Here is a 19,545-nt window from a genome sequence, read left to right on the forward strand (position 1 = left end):
CAGTGCATTTTTAATTTTTGGTTTTTCTTTGGGATTTTTTGGTAGTGCCTTTAAATTTTTAACATATTCTATAACGATATACTTTCCTTCGTAAGAGTGCTTATGGTTGTTTAGTATGTTTAACCACCCAACCATGATGAGGATCTCTGCTTTACCTCTACCCCCTCCACCAGCAATCATGTTACTGAATTTAATTTTTTTTTATTTACACTTTTTGTAAAACACAATCATTAGTACTGTTTTCAGTCAATCATAAATCATATTTATGGCATATTTTATCCATTTCTGTGTCCAGTATCATTTCTTTGGTCCCATACCTTTTATGTCTTCATCCCCAGGTTTTTCTTGCTGAGGGACAGTGTTTTATAGTTGCCGGAGTCTGGCATAGTAAGCCTATTCTTTCTAGGTTTGTCCTTATTTTGCCCTCTCTCTGGGGTGGATATAAAATCTCAGTTGTTTTTTCTACATCCCTCGTGGCCATTTTTTGATGCTAATGAGACCTTTGTTGCTCTGTTCTAAATGTGGTTCCTTTGTAGATAATCAGGTTTATTGTATGGAAGTTTTTAACATTATCTCCTTATCTTTATCTTTGATGTTCCATAGTTTTACTGTGATAGTCCCTGAGTTTGGATTTATTTTTACTTATTCTGTTAGGTCCTTGGATACAAGTCTGTCTTCAGTTCTGGAGAATTCTCAACAATTATCTCTTCAAATACTGCTTCTCTACCATTACCTCCATCCTCTCCTGGAATTGCTATTATATGGGTATTGGAACCTTTCAACCCACCCTCCTTGTCTCTTAACTGCCCCTTTGTATTTTTTAATCTCTTTGTTTCTCTGTGCTGCATCCCTGGTGAGTTCTCAGTATCTACCTTACATTTTCAAATTCTCTCTTTAAAACGAAAACTTTTTAATTGTGAAATGGAAGGCATATAAAGAAGAATGCATAAAATATCAATGTACAGCTTAATAAATTATTATAAAGGGAAGACCCATGTAACCTCACTCAGATCAGTTAACAGAACCTACCAGGAACACCCCCCCCCCCGTGTGCCCCTCCCAATCACAACCTCCTCCCTAAGGTAATGGCCGTCCTGACCTTTATTATAATCCTCCTCTTACTTTCTGTATAGTTTTAACACTTAAATGTGCAATCCTAAACACCAGAGTTTAGCTTTGCATGTTTTTAATACTTTACATGTTAAAAATACAAAAGAGAGAGACTAAGTAATACAGTATGCAATCTTTGATCTGGCCTTTTTCACTCAACATTATATTTGTGAGATTCATCCCTGTTGTTAGATATAGCTGTTGTTTCATTCTTTTTCATTACCATATGTTAATACCACCAGCAATGTATGGGGACACTGATTTACCTAACATGGCTGTCCATCCTTTTTGTTTTGTTTTGTTTTTGTTTTTGTTTTGGGGAGGGGGTGGGTAATTAGTTTTATTTACTTACTTGTTTTAAGAGGAGGTACTGGAGATTGAACCCAGAACCTCATGCGCACTAAGCATGAGCTCTGCCACTTGAGCTATACCCTCCTTCGTCTATTCTACAGTTTGTCCCATCTATTACATTTTTAAATTTCACTCAGTAATTTCATTTCTAGGATTTGCAATTCATTATTTTTCATATCTACCTGATTTTGTTTTATTCATCTTTTCTTTTGATTTGTAATTTGTGATTTTTTTCATGGAAATCATACCTTAATTTATCTCTTTGAATACTTTTAGCACATACATATTTTAAATACTTACTTTTCAGACTGGAATGAATTCTATTCCAGCTATTTTGTTGACTTATGTCATTTTTTTCCCTTCCATACATTTTTATTCAAAATGGTGCTTGCAAGCTAGCACGATTGCAATAATATCTAATTTACCGAAAAGTATATATATATTTTTTAATTTTACCAATTTTTAACTGAAGTATAATTGACTTACAATATTATATTAATTTTAGATATGCAACATAGTGACTTAATATTTTTATACATTAGAAAATGATCACCACAGTAAGTCTAGTTAGTATCTTTCACTATACAAAATTATTACAAAATATTGACTATATTCCCAGTGCTGTACATTACAACCCTGTGACTTATTTTGTAACTGGAAGTTTGTACCCCTTAATCTCCCTCATCTATTTCACTCATTTCCCTACCCCTTTCCCTTCTGGCAACCACCAATTTGTTTTCCTTTTCTGAGTCTATTTCCTTTTTTATTGTATTTGTTCATTTGTTTTATTTCTTTAGATTCCACATATAAGTGAAATCATACTGTGTTTTCTTTATCTGTCTTACTTATTTCATTTAGCATAACACCCTCTAGGTCCATCCATGTATTCACAAATAGCAAGATGTCATTCTAATGGCTGTGTAATATTCCATTTTATATATTTTGAAATTATCCATTTTATCCATTCATCTGTCATTGGGTACTTAGGTTACTTTCATATCTTGGCTATTATAAGCAGTGGTGCAATGAACATAAGAGTACATGTATCTTTTTGAATTAGTGTTTTTGTTTTCTTTGAAAAAATACCCATAAGTAGACTTGCTAGATTGTATGGTAGGTAGATTTATTTTTCATTTTTCTAGGAACCTCCATTTTCCATAGTGGCTGCACAAATTTATGTTCCTGCCAACAGCATACAAAAGTTCCCTTTTCTCCACATCCTTGCCAATACTTGTTATTTGTTGTATTTTTGATAATAGCCATTCTGACAAGTGTGAGGTGGTATCTCATTGTGGTTTTGATATGCGTTTCCCTGATGATTAGTGATGCTGAACTTATTTTCATATGTCTCTTGGCCATGTCTATGTCTTTTTTGGAAAAATGCCTATTTAGGTCCTCTGCTCATTATTTTAATTGGGCTGTTTGTTTTGATGTTGAGTTATATGAGGTCTTTGTATATTTTGGATATTAACCCCTTATCAGATATATCATTTGCAAATATCTTCTCCTTTTCAGTAGGCTGCCTTTTTTGTTGAGAATTTACTTCACTGTGCAAACGCTTTTTAGTTTATTTTTGCTTTTGTTACTCTTGCCTGAGGGGACAGATCTCCAAAATTGCTAAGACCCGGTATCAAAGAGCACACTGCCTATGTTTTCTTCTAGGAGTTTGATGATTTCAAGCCTTGCATTTAAGTCTTTAATCTATTTTGGAGTTTACTTTTGTATATGGTGTGAGAAAGTAGCCCAGTTTGATTCTTTTGCATGTACCTCTCCAATTTTTCCAACACCATGCCTGATGTCTTAATAATGAATTTCCTTGTACATTTTGAAATTTTCCCTTCCAGTGTCATCTTCCACTAAGCCATTAGCCTTAGTCAGCAGGTGGACAGTCGCTTGTTTCCCAGCACCCCTGCACGAGCGGGAGAGCAGCCCCTGGCCCTGGCTCCAAGCACCAATGCTATTCCTTGTCCTGCACAAAACATTTTGGATCCCTTTTCCTCTGCAGGAGTCAGCTCATAGCCACCACTCCTGCTCCCTGACACATACAGAAAAGTGAACCAGAACCCATCCTGCTTGTGGCCTCAAATCCTGCTCGGTCATGCATTTCTGTTTCTGTCCACATCGACACTATCCTCTGTTTGAGTTAGCCTGTGTTGTTTTGGTTTTCTCTTTTTACCTTTTGCCTGTTACCCTCTCTTAGGAACACAGATGATTTTTAAAATGCAGACTCACCACCTCTGCTGATACGATATTTACCTCTTTTTCATCACCAAGAAAATTCTTTTTTCCTCTCCCTTCCTCCAGCATGTGATTCATCTATACCTGACATTTAAACAACTCTAGGTCCCTGTTTTCATTATCAGTGAAAAGGAACTGGGACACATGATCCTTCAGTTGTTCTGAAACTTTAAACTCCTATTAAACTGCTTAAATTTGTCCCACTCTTTCTAGTTGGAAAATGTTTCTTAGGAGTGGAAGATGCTGAAGCAAAATAGTGGTTGAGTACTTCTGCCTTCGCTCTGATATCTGTGTACTATCTTCACCAAGCTGTGCTTCTCCATTTCCTTGGTCATCTTCTTTTTCTAAATATTATTTCACAAAACAAAATTCTCTTGGGGGCCTTTAATATGATTGTGAACTTCAGCTTACTCTGGATTTGAGAATTCCATGTTCTGTATTCTCTCACTAGGATTAAGTACCCTAAGCCAGGGTACCTGTCTGTCTTGTTCACCACTCCATCCCAGAGGCTGACATGCAGTAGACACTCAATAATGAATATTGTTTACATACCAAATACTATGTGATGCCATTTTTGTCTATTTAAATATGCACTTCAAAGAAGGTTCCTTGTATCTTTTTTTTAACCTATTTTTATTGAGTTACAGTCATTTTACAATGTTGGGTCAAATTCCAGTGTAGAGCACAATTTTTCAGTTATACAGGAACATATGTATATTCATTGTCACATGGTTCCTTGTATCTTTAAATGCTCTTTATTCCATCTCTTACTTGGTGTGATTTATGATTATAGTGTTATTATTTTCTTTTTAGAGTTTTTCATTGCTTTTGAGGCAGATATTCCATTTGAGGTATAAGCTTGATGTATTAATTAATTGTTTTTTGCATAACAATATTACCACAAATTAAGCAGATTAAAACCACACCCATTTACTATCTCACTGTTTCCATGGATCAGGAGTCCAGACAAAGCTTAGCTGATTCCTGTCCTCATGGTCTCACAAGGCTGCAGTCTCCTCTGAGGCTCCATCTGCTTCTAGGCTCATTTAGATTATTGACCAAATTTAGTTCCTTGTGGTTGTAGGTCTGAGGGTTTCAGTTTCTTGCCATCAGTCAGCCAGAGGCTGCCCTCAGCTCCTAGAGGCCACCTGCAGTTCCTTCCCATGTGATGACTGCTAACATGGCCCTTTGGTTCTTTAAAGCCAGCAAAGGAGGGAGAGAGTCCAGGAAACAGGTGCAATAATCTTATGCAATGTAATCATATATACATCATCACATACATCTTGTCCTTTGACATGACCTACTGGTTAGAAGCAAGTCAGAGATCTCATGTCGCTCATGGAAAAGGGATCTCGGAAAAGGATGCACAGCAGGAGGCAAGGATCATGGAGGCCACCTTAATTAAGGATCTGTCTGCCGCAGTATATATATTTATGGACTTTTGTAATGTACTTTCCTGGAAAGTATACTTTCTGAGCAATAAGTGCTTTTAATTTTAATTCCCTAACTTGTTACTGAAGTATTAATGATATAGATTACATTTCAAAGATAATGCTTCCCCAGTTCAGCACTATGCTCCTGTTCTCGTTTTCTATGCAATTAAAAATGCTATAGAGTTAGATTTTGCATTTGTAATCTTATACAAATTAAGTACAGTATTAATTATATATGTAGTGATACTACTGTAACATACACAAAACTATGTTTACTGTGCCTAATGGTTGATTTTAAGCAGTTGAAGGATAACATTAATTTTATGTAATTTTTCTTGACAGTTACTGATTTTAACCATAACTGCCTTGTAAGATATGATTCCCCTGCATCCTGAAATATCTGCTTTATACAGATACTGTGCATGGTAGTGGCATTCACATCAAGGAGCTTTTTGGGAAAAGTATGCTTGCCTGCTATGACATCACATCAGATCTACTTGATTATTTTTTAATCTAATCTTTGCATAGCCTGTTTCTTAGCCTTTCACTCTCCAGGCTATCTGTCCAAGTTTTGAATAATTTATTTCTCTTGTCCTGTTATCACTGAACTTACTTCTTTTTACCCTCTCATTTCTATTATGTCTTTATTAGAGAACAACTATGCGGCTTCTGTGTAATTTTCCCAGAAGATCGTGACTTTGAATAAGGGTTGATTCATATTTGTAGATGATGAGCTAAAGTACTAAATCTTTCTTTTTAGGATATAATTGACAGCAGCTTATTTGATAGCAAGTAGACAGTCATCTTCTATCTATCATTTTAGGTTTCCATTCCTGTACTCTTTTTCCTGCCCATCTTCAAAGCATTGTATCATCTTCCACTTTATGTCCTGCCTCTGGATTCAGAAGACTACATCTTTTGTGAATTTGGAGGTTTCTCTTATTTTTATTAATTTTTTAAAGGCTATAACAAGTATTATATCCTGATGCCAAAATTAGATACTTCTTTCATATGAGTGTTTTTAATTACCCTTAATTTTTTAATGTTGAATCTATTCATTCAACAACAAAACACTCCTGATGGCCAAACTTAAATATAAGTTTCTTCTGGAACCTTGACAGTGGCTTTGTGTTTTTTCCCCTTTTGTTTTAATCTAAATAATGCCCTTTGGTTCTCAACCAGTTACTTTTAATGAAAACCCTGATTTTCCTTTTTCTGAAATCAAATTGCTTCCACTCAAAAAAAAAAGTTTAAGCATGTAACATCCTGGCCTTTTCAGTGGAAATGACGTACACCAGCATTTTGTTCCCCTAAATATAAAGTTTTTCTAGCTGATAGCCACAGGACCACTCTACTGGACTTCTAGCTCAGTGGCTTTTTTTTCCAGTGACTTTTTAAAATTCACAATTTACTCACCTAAAACTATTGAAAATATACACATTCCTGGTTAGATGCCGTGTAGGACCACTGTCTTTTTGAGAGTATAAGAATAAAGGATATCTGTTTTTCCAGTTATATCTAGAACTGTGTTATCCAAAATAATATGGTAGCCACTAGACAAATGTGACTGCTGAGCACTTGAAATATGGCTAGGCTGGATTAAGATGTGCTGTAAGTGTAAAATATATACCCAATTTCAAAGACCTAGTAGAATATATGTATATATACACATATTCTCTCTATATTATTATATATATAATCTTAATTTTTATATTGATCACATTGCAGTAATAATATTTTCAATATATTGGGTTAAGCAAAATATATTACAATTAATCTAACCTTTTTTAATATGGTAACTAGAAAATTTAAATTACATATGTGGCTCACATATTTCTGTTAAACACCACTGGGTCTAGAATATCTTACATATTTAGCAATCTTTGGCAACTACTGTCTCCTCTGAATTTTTTGCTTCCAAAGAATGCTTTAAGAGTTGAATTGTTATCTCCGTAAGCAAAAAGTTTACTTAGTTCTCCCTCATGATCCCATTATGTACGTAAATATTTAATATACGAAAGTTAGGAAGTGTATCAAGAACTTCCTTTTTGGGAGGAAGCATTGGGTTGGAATTCCTTGTCAGGAATTTGCTGAATTATCTTTGTCCCATTTTTAAAGCCTGGTTATATTCACATAGCAATGTCAAATCTGTTCCTCAAATAATTTTTTATAGCTGAAAAGCCACTGTATAAAAAGAACAACTGTATTGTTCTGCCAGCTTTGCAGTAGCATATATTGACTTATTTTCAGAGCAGCTGTGAATGGTAGACAGTATCAACATACTCAGCATCTAGTTTGTTTACGTCATGAAAACTGACAGCAGGGAGTAGCAACCATTTGTAATTCAATGAATGGAATTGGGGACAGAGAGGCAGGCAACATATAAGAAGCATTCTGCTTCCTACACTTAATACCACCTGAAGTTTTGGTTTGGGGTGACTTTGTGGAAGTAATTTACATTAATAATCTCTATGAAAGAAACATCAGAACCAAAAACCTTTTTTTGGAATTCCTAATAGTTTGTGCTGATACTCTTTGCCCTCAAGATCTTTTTATAAACAGCTTTATTAAGATGTAATTCTCATGTCACGTGATTGATTTGCCCATTTAAAGTGTATAATTCAATGTTTTTTTTTTAGTATATTCACAGAGTTGTACAGCTGCCACCACAATCTAACTTTACAACATTCTTATCACCCCAAAGAATAATCCCATCATCCCACCCCTAGGCAACCACTGATCTACTCTTGGTCTGTATGGATTTGCTTATTCTGGACATTTGGTATAAATGGAGTCATACAATATATAGTCTTTTGTGACTGGCTTCTTTCACTTAGTATAATGTTTTCAAAGTTCATCTGTGTTGCAACAAAATTTCATTCCTTTTCATGGCCAAGTTATTTTCCATTGTGTGGCTATACTACATTTTTTTAATCATACATCAGTCAATGGAATTGGCTGATACTTTTTTTTCACGTTTAAAGAATTGATAATGCTGATATTTACATTCAATAAGAACCTCCCAGATACTCATATTGAGCCTCATGGTAGTTTGTTTAGGTAAGTTTTGTTACAGTCACCACTGTGATATAGGTGAATAAATGGAGGCTCAGAAAGCCTAACCAATTTGCCTAAGATCACATAGCAATTAGAAACTAGAACTCAGACTCAAATCTGGTTCATCTGACTCCAAATTGTATGTTTTATTCTGTATTACCATAGCCATACAACCCCTCCCCCACATCCCATGGTGATCTTGTTGTTAAGAATAATTACTTCGTAGTTAGCTTTTCTGCTAAGATTTTGCTGCTGTTGCTTGACTTCATATACTGTTGGATATGGGAAATGGGCTTGAAAAAAACTTGTGACTTCTCCCAATAACTTTGTGGATAAGATGGGAATGTATTATGGGTAATAATATACCTCAGTAGTTTATTAACAGATAGAACAATTGTTCAGGAGGCAAATTGCTGAACACCAACAGGGACAGTTCCAAGGGTATGTTATGCTTGAGGGCTCGCTTCTCTGTCTCATGACAAGTTTTTATAATGACCTAGATAAAACTATTTGTTAGGAGGCTTAATTTATGATATTTGTAGAAGTCCCCAAGTTGAAGGGGTTTTTTTTGACAAATTTTAAAATTTTATCCATCTGGTAGTGTCATACACAGAGAACATGATGAATAAAAACTTTTTATGGTGATAACATATATTCTCTCTTGGATTCCTTTTTTCCATAGGGTTCTGTAGCTATAGCTGGTGCTGTTATTCGCTGGCTAAGAGACAATCTTGGAATTATAAAGACCTCAGAGGAAATTGGTGAGTATGTTCTAACAAAGAGTTAGAATCTAAATAATGAAAAATTTTAACATTTTTACCTTTGTAATCTTTTAGTACTTGTGCTTTGCCCCATATGTGACATTAAACTACTTGGATCCCTATTATGAGTTTGATTTATACGTGAAAGACTGTTTTGTGAGGATTTATAAAGCAACGGACTGACATAATTAGTGGTGGTTACTAATAAACTGGCTAGGTAAGGCATAAAAATTACCCAAGTATAAAACTGAACACCAAAGATTGCCAGACTCTGCAATTAAATTTATCTGATGAGAAAATGCTTTAACTCTTGGAGTGAGCATTAAAACTCCAGTATGTATAATTTAAGCATTAATATGGCTATTTTCAGTCAATGGATAATTATTTTGAACTCCCCTTCCTGCTCATTCATCTACGTCTTTAATTTTGCCTGAAGGTGAGACAATCGGAAACGCATTTCTGATTAGGGACACACTGGAGGCTACTTTATCTACTAATCAGCAACCTTCAAAATAGTGGAGAGGAGCTAAAATACCTTAACAAAACTAATCCAGTTTGTTATTTCTGGGACTGGGGTACATTTTTACTGGAGGATATTCAACGTGGGAAATTTGGTTCTGTTGCCCCTCGCGTCCTGTCATAATTAGGAACATTTTGCTTTACTAATGAATACAAAACCCAAAGCTCTGTCCTCATTTTTTAAACACGTGTGTTTATTGACTGAAGTAAGTAGATATTGGAGTGATTCTTGGGTTTTTTGTTTGTTTGTTTTTAACGTTAGAAAAACTTGCTAAAGAAGTAGGTACTTCTTATGGCTGCTATTTCGTCCCAGCGTTTTCAGGCCTATATGCACCTTATTGGGAGCCCAGTGCCAGAGGGTAAGGATTGAAAGTAAGGTATGCTTTTGTTGGTCTTGATTTATTTACAACATTGGCTAATAACTTACTGGGTAACAGTTTCCTATCTATTTTCAAATGATTTTTTTTAATGGAAGTCCTGGGGATCGAACCCAGGACCTCATGCATGCTAAGCATGTGCTCTACCACTTGAGCTATACCCTCCCCCTTCAAATGATTTTTAAGTGTTGAAGATATCTTTTCTACTTGGAGAGTGTAATTTCAGAGCCTTTACGCTCCAAGAAGTTATAAATCATCTGACAATAACCCCCCACCATATCCACATTCATGTTAGTGTTAATATCTTTTATCTTCAAGATACCAGCAAGTTATATATCAAGAGGACATAGTGTAGATGAATACTGATGAATACTATAAAAATACCAATATAAAATAAAATATTACTATACATATCATCTGTGCAGCTGGATCATGAACTTTTTCATATGTGGATGCAGGATTGTAGACTATAAGGACTTTTCAAGCTATTTAATGTTTATGTCCAGTTTTGATTTATTTAATGTCCATTTTTTCCCCTGCACATTTCTTTCTACCAAAATCAACCTTTCCATATTCAGGACATCTTCAATTGACTTGTTTATTCCACTCTGATCTTAAGAATCTTTGTGTGTATTTTTAGGATTATCTGTGGGCTCACTCAGTTCACCAATAAATGCCATATTGCTTTTGCTGCGTTAGAAGCTGTTTGTTTCCAGACCCGAGAGGTAATAAATATGGGCCTTTTTCTTGTACTTAATCCACTTTTATTGCTCTTAAACAAATTGTATATTAAAGCCAGAAATTTATTTAAAGCACAATAAATGTAATAAATAATTAATCAAAATTAAGCCTGTCTAAACATTAATCTAATAAATGTAAGTTTTTGTTCTTTTTCCAGCTGTTATTACCTTCTGAGTTCCTGTTAGCTGCCACGTACCAAGCATTTTACATTTAGGGGTATGCTGAATGGTAGATTAACCAAAGGGAATAATAGCACAAACATAGGCGTCGTGGCAGAAAATCAGGGTGCAAAATTGAGTTGTTTGGCTTGGCTGGATGTAGGGCTGAGTGGAGAGGTGTGGTGAGAGAAAACGTTGGTTGTAACCAGATCAAGGAGGACTTGGAAGATCAGCATAAGAAATCTAAATTTTTATTCTGTAGGCTTTGGGGTGCTCTTGAGCATTTTTGAAAGAAGATTGCTGTTTTCAGAGATGTTACTATAAAGTACTTTAATTCTGTTCACTGCATTGGTTAATTTCAGATTTTGGACGCCATGAACCGCGACTGTGGAATTCCACTCAGCCATTTGCAGGTAGACGGAGGAATGACGAACAACAAAATTCTTATGCAGCTCCAAGCAGACATTCTATATATCCCAGTAGGTCAGTAAGCCTTCATGCCTTTAAACTCCAAGAGTAATGTTTCCTTCTGAAGAATTGTTTTCTTAGGCATATGTGACTGCAGAGATACTGATGTAGCTCTCTCCCTTCAGTGAAACCCTCAATGCCAGAAACAACTGCCCTGGGAGCTGCCATGGCAGCAGGGGCTGCAGAAGGAGTTGGCGTTTGGAGTCTTGAACCTGAGGATTTGTCAGCTGTGACGATGGAGCGGTTTGAACCTCAGATCAACGCTGAGGGTACATTTTAAGAATGAAACAGGAGGGAAGGAGGATGAGGAAGGGAGGGTGACAGTGAGGGAACGGACGAGGATGGGGAGGTAGTGGTGGATGATGGCAGAATAAAGGAAGAGGAAGGAGAAAGATAAAAATGAGATGTTTAAAGAATGGTACACGGTGAAAAGTGAGTTTGCCTTTCTGTTTATCCATAAATTAAGAAACTAGATAAAATAGCAAATGCTGCTGTTTGAGATTTGGCTATTAAACTTATTGAGCTACACTGAATGAGTGTGAATGAGAAAAGTAGTTCCTTATTTTAATAAAAAACTTCTAAAATCACTTTTTTCTTTTTTTAACATTTACTTCTACTGTTTACAGGCCTTTCATGTAGGAGGGCAACACTGCCTCACTATCAGTTCTAGTTTGTTAGCATAGACTTTTGTTTTTCTTTTTTTTTTTCTAGTAAGAGATTTATTTAGAGAGATATACACTGCAGAGGATAGTTAAGTAAAGAAGTAAAGGGAGATACACACTTCATAGGTAGAATGCAGGCCTCACAGAAGGAGAGCGAGCGAGAAAGGATGGATTCCCAGGAATTGGGCCACCACCCTCTCTTGACCTTCCATGGTTAGCTTCAGAACTGTCATGGCACTTGTGGGTGTGCCATTCACCAGGCTAGTACATTGCAATGTGTATAATAAAGATCCAGGTCCACTGGAGGTGGAATCTCCTGCCATTTGGGGCCTCCAGGTCTATTGGGAGTTGATAGTGTAGCCCTTTTTGAAAGTGAGAAGGGAGATGTATTGGCCACCAACCCCTCATGTCTACACTGGATCATATTTGGTGCCAGTGGCCAGTTTTAGCATATGATCAGCTGGGCTAAGAGACATTCTGATAACTTAAGCACAGCAGTGCTAGCCCGACAAATGCAGCAGCAATTTAAATAAATGAGCATTAAATATCTGGTTCACTGTCCTAACAAACTAAGTTAAGCTGCAAGTTCCTACTGCTGCCTTTATTGAAATATTGTGGTGCGTCTCTGAAATTGAATTCAATGTGAGTACAAAAGTAAGGTTTTATGTATTGAACTTGGTTTTTAAACTTTTTAAAAACCTATGTATAAAATAGTGTCAAAGTGGATTTTGAGCTATTGGCAAATAAGCTTTCAAATGCATTTTTGTTTAATTTTCTGGAGCACTATGCCAGTGCTTCTGAATTTTATTCATTCTTTTCTAAATACAAGAAAATGAATTATAATATCTGTAATTTTATAGTCAGTGTACCATGTACCTTGATGTAAAAATATATTTCAAAATCTGATATTCTATCTGTAATTCATTCTTAAATTTGCCATATTGGATAACATGAAGTTCAAAAAAATCAAGTTTTGATTTTTCTGAAATAAAAATATATGAAAATTCTGAAGAAAATCAACTCCTTAACAAGCAAATAATATTCAGAGCAAGTATTTGGCCATCAGATACTAGTCGACTCTTCTTTTAAATTAAAAAAAAATTTTTTTTTTTTTTGAGGAGGAGAGGTAATTAGGTTTATTTATTTAATGGAGGTACTGGGGATTGAACCCAGTACCTCGTGCATGCTAAGCATGTGCCCTCCCACTGAGCTATACCCTTCCCCCAATCCCACTGTTAAAGCAGGGAATTTTTGTGCAGAGTTAAGGACTACTGTTGTGTAAGGAGAGCTATCTTTGCCATTTTTTAAGGCCTATCTCAGAATTGATCATTTACATCTGTTGTCCTTCCTTTCAGCAGCCCTTCGCGCTCCCCACAACACACGCACACACACACGCGTGGGCGATTGGGCACCCTGATGTAGATAGTTCATTCTTCCAGTGCATGTTTGTTTAGAGCCAAGTACAGGCCAGAAACTGTCCTGACTTGGGGATGTAGAGATGAATAAACTGAAGTCCTTGCTCCTCGGGAGACTCATGTATACTGAGACAGGTAGACACAAGCAAGAAAATTCCCCGTGGTAGCTGCTATCCTGAGGTCTGTGTTAGGTGCTTTGGGAAGATGGAGGAGGGGCCATAAGTGTAGGGCACGGGAAAGCTTCCTGCAGCAACTGGTATCTAGTGGGTGTTGCAGGCTTCGGGTGCTGTGGAAGGCCGGAAGGCCTGAGAGAAGGGCAGCTTCATGCATGTTTCCTCCCTGTCATTAGGAGGAGTACAGTGTGCATGGACACACCAGGGCCCATTCTTGTTTAGTCCTCTTGTTGTGGATTTCCACCTTTAAAGACATCCCATCTGACAGGAATGCAATTTGAATCATGAGAGAAATCAATATTTGTTCAATCCTGTGGCTGGACCCACAATAATTCTCCTTCTAGTCTTTCTACATTATAGTATGCGTCTCGCCATATCTAAGTCCTCCACCTCCAAAAAAAGACAACAGATCCAGTAGGATTCCCCTTTCTACTTCATGACCACTTGCTTGTGGCCTGGTCTTGGCAGGCAGCCTGTCTCACAATCTCCCTTCACTCTGCTGACTGTGCTGAACTTGTCTCCAACTTCCAAGCAAGCGTCTCTCCCACTCACTGGCACTCACTAGCGAATGAACTCTCCCAAATCTGAGTCCTGATAAAGCTCAATGTCAGCTTAATAAGTATAACTATTTGTCAAGGATGCTGAGTGAACATTAAGTGTGGTACATCTCACTAAAGTACCTTTCTCGTGTGTGTTTTTTTAACCTCTTTCTAGAAAGTGAAATTCGTTATTCTACGTGGAAGAAAGCTGTGATGAAGTCAATGGGTTGGGTTACAACTCAGTCTTCGGAAAGTGGTAAAAATGTTTTTATTATTATTTCCACTTTGTCTTAGTATGTTAAATAGCTTATTTAAGTATCTGACCATTTATACTAGCAAGGCTGCTTTGAAGACAAGCATTATCATAGGCTCATAGTTTCTAACATTTTGAAAACACTTTGAAAATATTTTGAAAAGTTCTAAACATAAAATATAAACTATCACGTTGATATACATACTTTATTCTGTATCCTGCTACATCTTTCCTTATTAGTTTACTCCTACTACTTCAATTGATAACATAGTTTTCTGAAAGTAAACTTATTTTTAGTTTCTTCTTAATGGAAAAAAAAATCAACTACACTTTTTTTTCCCCTCTTCATGTCTTTCTTTGCCTTTTTGGGGGGCTGTCTTCATGACTTCAACTAACTGAAAGCTGTATTCATGTCAGATCATATTTCACTGTTGCCTAGACTGATTTCTGACTTCTTAATGAGTGTATTTTATGAGAATTCATTGGAATCAGAGGAAGAAAAGTACCAAATGTAGTAAATTAGAAATGTCATAATTGGGAAATGCTCTTGGCAGAAAGTAGAGGACTATTTTTCATTTGCTTAGGTGGGAAGGTATTTGGCTTAAGTAAAACCATTTAGTTGTAAACAGCCCTGAGCAGTCTTTAATATGCCTTTGATATTTAAACGGCCTTAAACATGCCTTTAGTTTGATGTAATATTTTAATTCTTTACTAAATGTAAGATTTGGAACATAATGAGTGGGACAATGGCCAATATGTTAAAGCATATACTTTAATGGAGAAGAGCTTATAAATGAAAAATAACCTGCCTTCCCACCCCTAAGTGAGTATAGAACCGCTTTTAGTTTATCTGGCTTCTAGGAGAAGCTTCTGGGATCATCTATTACCGCAGATCACTGTGATCTGTATTTTCAGTCTCAGATGTTCCTACTTGCTTAATATCCATTTTCTTTAAATGTTTTGTTCTGAGACTCACTTTTCTAAGAGGGTGGCAAAGCCTTTCTTGCTAAGACTGCAATTTTGAGACCCTTTATAATCTAACTTCTCAGTCATAGGTATTTTTGTAGCACATGCTTGTTGCTATGCAGGATATAACAAACATGCACTCTGATTTATTTTGTGATTGCCCTTAATTAATGGCTAATGAAAATTTGAGTTATGTGATTTTTTGGCTAGTTGGCTCTTTTTAAATGGTGCAATTCTCCCTGAGTCGTTGTCCGTCTCCCACCCCCGCCCCAACCCTCAGTGCCACACACACTTCTCCTTACTAACAATTGAGGATATAATTTTAATTGCAAAATTCCCACAAAACCAATTGATCCTTTTCTCTTTGCCTACCTTACTGTCAGTGAATTTTAAGAGAAGTTGTTAGAAGAAAATAACATGACTTCTTTTGGTTTCTGCTATCAGCATTGATGATAAAATTATTTGATTTTTTTGAGAGCTTTAGATTTTTCAGACTTTGTTTTTGTTTCAATTAGACAACAATGGATTTAAACCAAAATTTGAAAAAAAAAACTTTGAGTAAATTTATGAAAAGCACTCTAGTGTATATTTTGAGTCTCTAAACTGTACATGGAATAATAATATTCAATTAGTGAAATGCTAATTGTATTCCTTAAGCAATATAAGCTATATGATATAACTGTATGCTGTATCAACAAACTATATGATGATAGCAACAGAGACAGAATCCTATTCTAATCATCTTGAATGGATATTCAAATTGCTACAGCACTCCTTAAAGTGCTTTATTTTATAGGATGAATATAACGCTGGCTTAATTTCCAAAGCACTTTGCCAATTTTGAAGCAGTCATATTTATTTTCTTATTTGTAACTGTATTTGAATGCATTGTAAAGAATTTTTAACATATGTTCAATGTGTTTAAAATATAGTAGAGGTGATTGGGGGGTTGATATTTTTTGGAGAGAGCTAATCATAAATGATGGCTTCTTGGCTTTATATGAAACCCAACAAAACATTTTTTCAGAGTATTTAATATTCTAGAGAAATAATTTTAAATTTAAGAAAAGTGTATTATATATATTTATATATATATATATATAAATAAAAAAACATATGTACAAAGGAAGGGATTCCAAGAGAATTTAAGTTAGAAAATAATGAAACAGCCGTGTTCTCAGGCAATATCTTAAGATGTAGACTAATACAATTTAGTTTTTAAATTATAGTAACACTAATATTCAAGTGTATTTCCTTATACACCAAGTTCATTTTAAAAAGAAAATAAAACTAATAGGGTTTGAAATTCATTTTCAGTAGACTAATATAACTCTTCTCTGATAGCCAAAGGATCTCTAATTTGAATTTGAATTTGGAGGAATTGGATTGCTCATGTAATATCTTTTGGGGAAGAATCAAGAAAGCTAAAATCAACAGCCTCTCAAAAAGTTCTCCATCAGCTTTCTTTGGCTTTGCCAGTGGAAGGCTTATGTTGGTCTATATGCATTATGTTCTTGACTACTTGTGGCATGCTATCTGTATTGTTTGTTAATTGTCATAAGCCTTCAATATTGATTGTTTTTGATTTGAAGTAATAACTCTTTGCTAGCTTTTATGAATATACTATTTTTATAACTTTGTTTTGCTATCATGTGATTCTTAACACAAATATTGTAATTATGTGTCTCTCTTTTGGTTTGCTTGACTGGAATTCCCTCCCACATGGATGACCACAGGTGACCCTAGTATCTTCTGTAGTCTACCCTTGGGCTTTTTTATAGTGAGTAGCATGGTAATGTTAATCGGAGCAAGGTACCTCTCAGGTCAGTTCCTCTTAAATCAGACAATTGTATTAGTTAGCATTAATGTATTTGTGTATAACTCAGCAGAAAGTTTTCAGTGTTTTTCCTTCTTCCTGTTCTTGGAACCTGGAAAATCCATTAAAGATCTAATTAGTTAGACCAGTTATTCTTTGGGGCAGTCACAATTAAGGACTGTGACTCTGCTTAATCTCTTTTATTTTTAGTAGATAATGATTTCTTTGAGGGACTGCATTCGGCTGTCAGCTGCAGCAGTCAGCAAAAGTGAAAGAATTTCTGTTAATGCTTAAATGAAAGGACTTTCAGAGTGACAGGTGAAATTTAAAGTACAGTATTTGACTGGGGGACGGTATAGCTCAATCGTAGAGAGCATGATTAGCATGCACGAGGTCCTGGGTTTAATCACCAGTACCTCCATTAAAAAATTTTTTTTTAAATATAGTATTTGAAATCAGTTAAATTGGCTTACAACTGTATATATGCTGTTTTTCATACTTTTGAAAATCTGCTAGACAAATCTTAATATTTGAGTTCGCCAGAGTATTTTAGCAGAGTTTCTGTAAAACTCTAAAACTGGGGAATATTTAGTCACTTTTATCTTAGTTAAAAGAATGTATTTTGTGAACTTAAGTTTTTTTTGATTATTGCTGAAATAAATTGGGATTAAAATTCAAAATTACTAGTTTTGAATATTGATTTCTGAATATTCTTATAAGAGTAAAATTGCTCAGTATGTTATAAAACATGTTACATAAACTGTAGTAATTTAAATACAATAATTATTTTTGGAAGATTATCTAATGATAGCTCAATTTTTCTTCAAATTAATAGCATAAATGGAAATCATGTATTTCATATGTTGCCAAGAAAGTGAAACATTTAAAAAAATCTTCCTAATTAGGGAAAGAGTTAAATTATATCTTTTAATAAATTAGAAGATGACCTGGGTTTAAAATGTAAAATTTTTTATTGATGGGGGAACATCTCTTTATAGAAATCCGACAAGCATTAATCAACGCAGCACCATCACCAAAGTGCTGTATATAAATATGGAATGAAAGTTATTTAACATCAACAGAAATGAAATGAAAATTATTTACATCAGCAGAACATTAAATTATCTTTTAATTAATGATGCAATTTTGGTTACTTGCATGAGAATTTAAAACTAGATTACCTTTTCCTGTATTCTTCATATTCATGATAAATTTGTTCACATCTTCTGCTTTCATAATAACCACACTTTATGTTGGTATTAGTGCTTTACACCTTACAAAGCTCTTCTGTATACATAAATATATACAGAATTAGCTAATGCCAATTTCCTTCTGCTTCTTGGGAATGTTTGGTGGAAGAGTCCAAATATTCCCTAGAAGAATTGAAATTTAAATTTTATTTTTTAAAACTTAAATGCTGTTTTCAGAAAAGTTCTGTTATTTTTTTCTTTATCCTGAGTTTTTGGCTGCATACTGATGGTGTGGAAAAGGAAAGAAAAAAACATTGCAGCTGAATGTTTTCATTGATTTTTTTTTTCCTTCTGTTTCCCCTTGATACCATTACAAAACAAAAAGTCCTGGTCTAAGCTAAAGTATACTTCAAGTGTCCAAAGTCCTAGGCCTCCAAAATAGTTATAGTTACCATCTCTAGGCTCTCTCTTGGTAACATATGCTGAGATTGGAGAAAAATGGGTATGGCTTGCCTTGGTAAACAGCAGTAGTGTTTATTTGCTAATTTTAGAATTGGCCCAGTTAATATTTGTTGCATTTTAACTGTGAAGCAATATTTAGGAATCATACGGAATCTCTAGCTCAGTAAATGACTGAATAGTCTTCATTGCTTTAATGCCTGAATTGCATGTATGTTGTTATTGACATATATGACTCTTGTCCTCTGTTTTAGGTATGCCATAAATAATACGAACTCATGGATCCCAAAGATGCGAGCTCTTTACCTAACGAGAATCCAGCGATTCTGTCTCTTAATGTGATGACACTATTCATAGACTCTGATTTTATTTATAAGCCACTTGCTGCATGACCCTCCAAGTACATCTGTGGCTTGAAATAAAGAAAATGCAGCAGAAAGAATGCTATAGAAACATTTGGTGTGTTTTTTAATATCAGTAAAGATTGGACCAGCCACCTTTGGGGCTGACCCTGTCCTTTGCCATCATTTCCTGGGTCATTCCCTCTAAAATCTAGGAAGAATTAAGATCCTGTCCATTGGAATCTTTTTTAAAAGATATTCAAACTCTGATGGGCCAGGATTTGATTCCTGCACTACACACACTTGATTAAGGGGTTATTACTAACCAGCTAAAAATGAGTGACTTTTTGTTTGTTTCTTTTTAACAACCCCCCCCAACAAAGGCCTCTTTTCTATTTATGAGAGAGACCCCCACAACATCATTCAGTGAATATTTAAATGGATACCTCTACTAAATTCTTAAAGTGGAAATTTAATACTCTCACAGCTGAGGTATTTTTCTGAAAAGTATTTGCCAA

The 19,545-nt window shown here is 35.2% G+C and overlaps 1 protein-coding gene across 4 annotated transcripts in view; it reads left to right on the forward strand.

The window, feature by feature from the left end:
* GK (glycerol kinase) overlaps window positions 1-19,128 on the forward strand; it is a 66,880-nt gene extending 47,752 nt beyond the window's left edge. For 2 of the 4 annotated variants that reach the window (XM_072955588.1, XM_006209417.4), the window contains 8 exons: window positions 8,872-8,950; window positions 9,732-9,828; window positions 10,487-10,571; window positions 11,108-11,228; window positions 11,339-11,482; window positions 14,178-14,258; window positions 16,958-17,044; window positions 18,941-19,128. In XM_072955588.1, coding sequence (XP_072811689.1) covers window positions 8,872-8,950; window positions 9,732-9,828; window positions 10,487-10,571; window positions 11,108-11,228; window positions 11,339-11,482; window positions 14,178-14,258; window positions 16,958-17,044; window positions 18,941-18,951 — 705 coding nt within the window. In that variant the 3' untranslated portion in view covers window positions 18,952-19,128. The remainder of the gene's footprint in view (window positions 1-8,871; window positions 8,951-9,731; window positions 9,829-10,486; window positions 10,572-11,107; window positions 11,229-11,338; window positions 11,483-14,177; window positions 14,259-16,957; window positions 17,045-18,940) is intronic. The other 2 variants (XM_015243703.3, XM_006209418.4) reach the window with 1 other exon arrangement.
* The last annotated feature ends 417 nt before the right edge of the window (window positions 19,129-19,545 follow it).

Source organism: Vicugna pacos, chromosome X (genome assembly GCF_048564905.1).
Source record: "Vicugna pacos chromosome X, VicPac4, whole genome shotgun sequence".
In the NCBI taxonomy this organism is placed as follows: Eukaryota; Metazoa; Chordata; class Mammalia; order Artiodactyla; family Camelidae; genus Vicugna; species Vicugna pacos.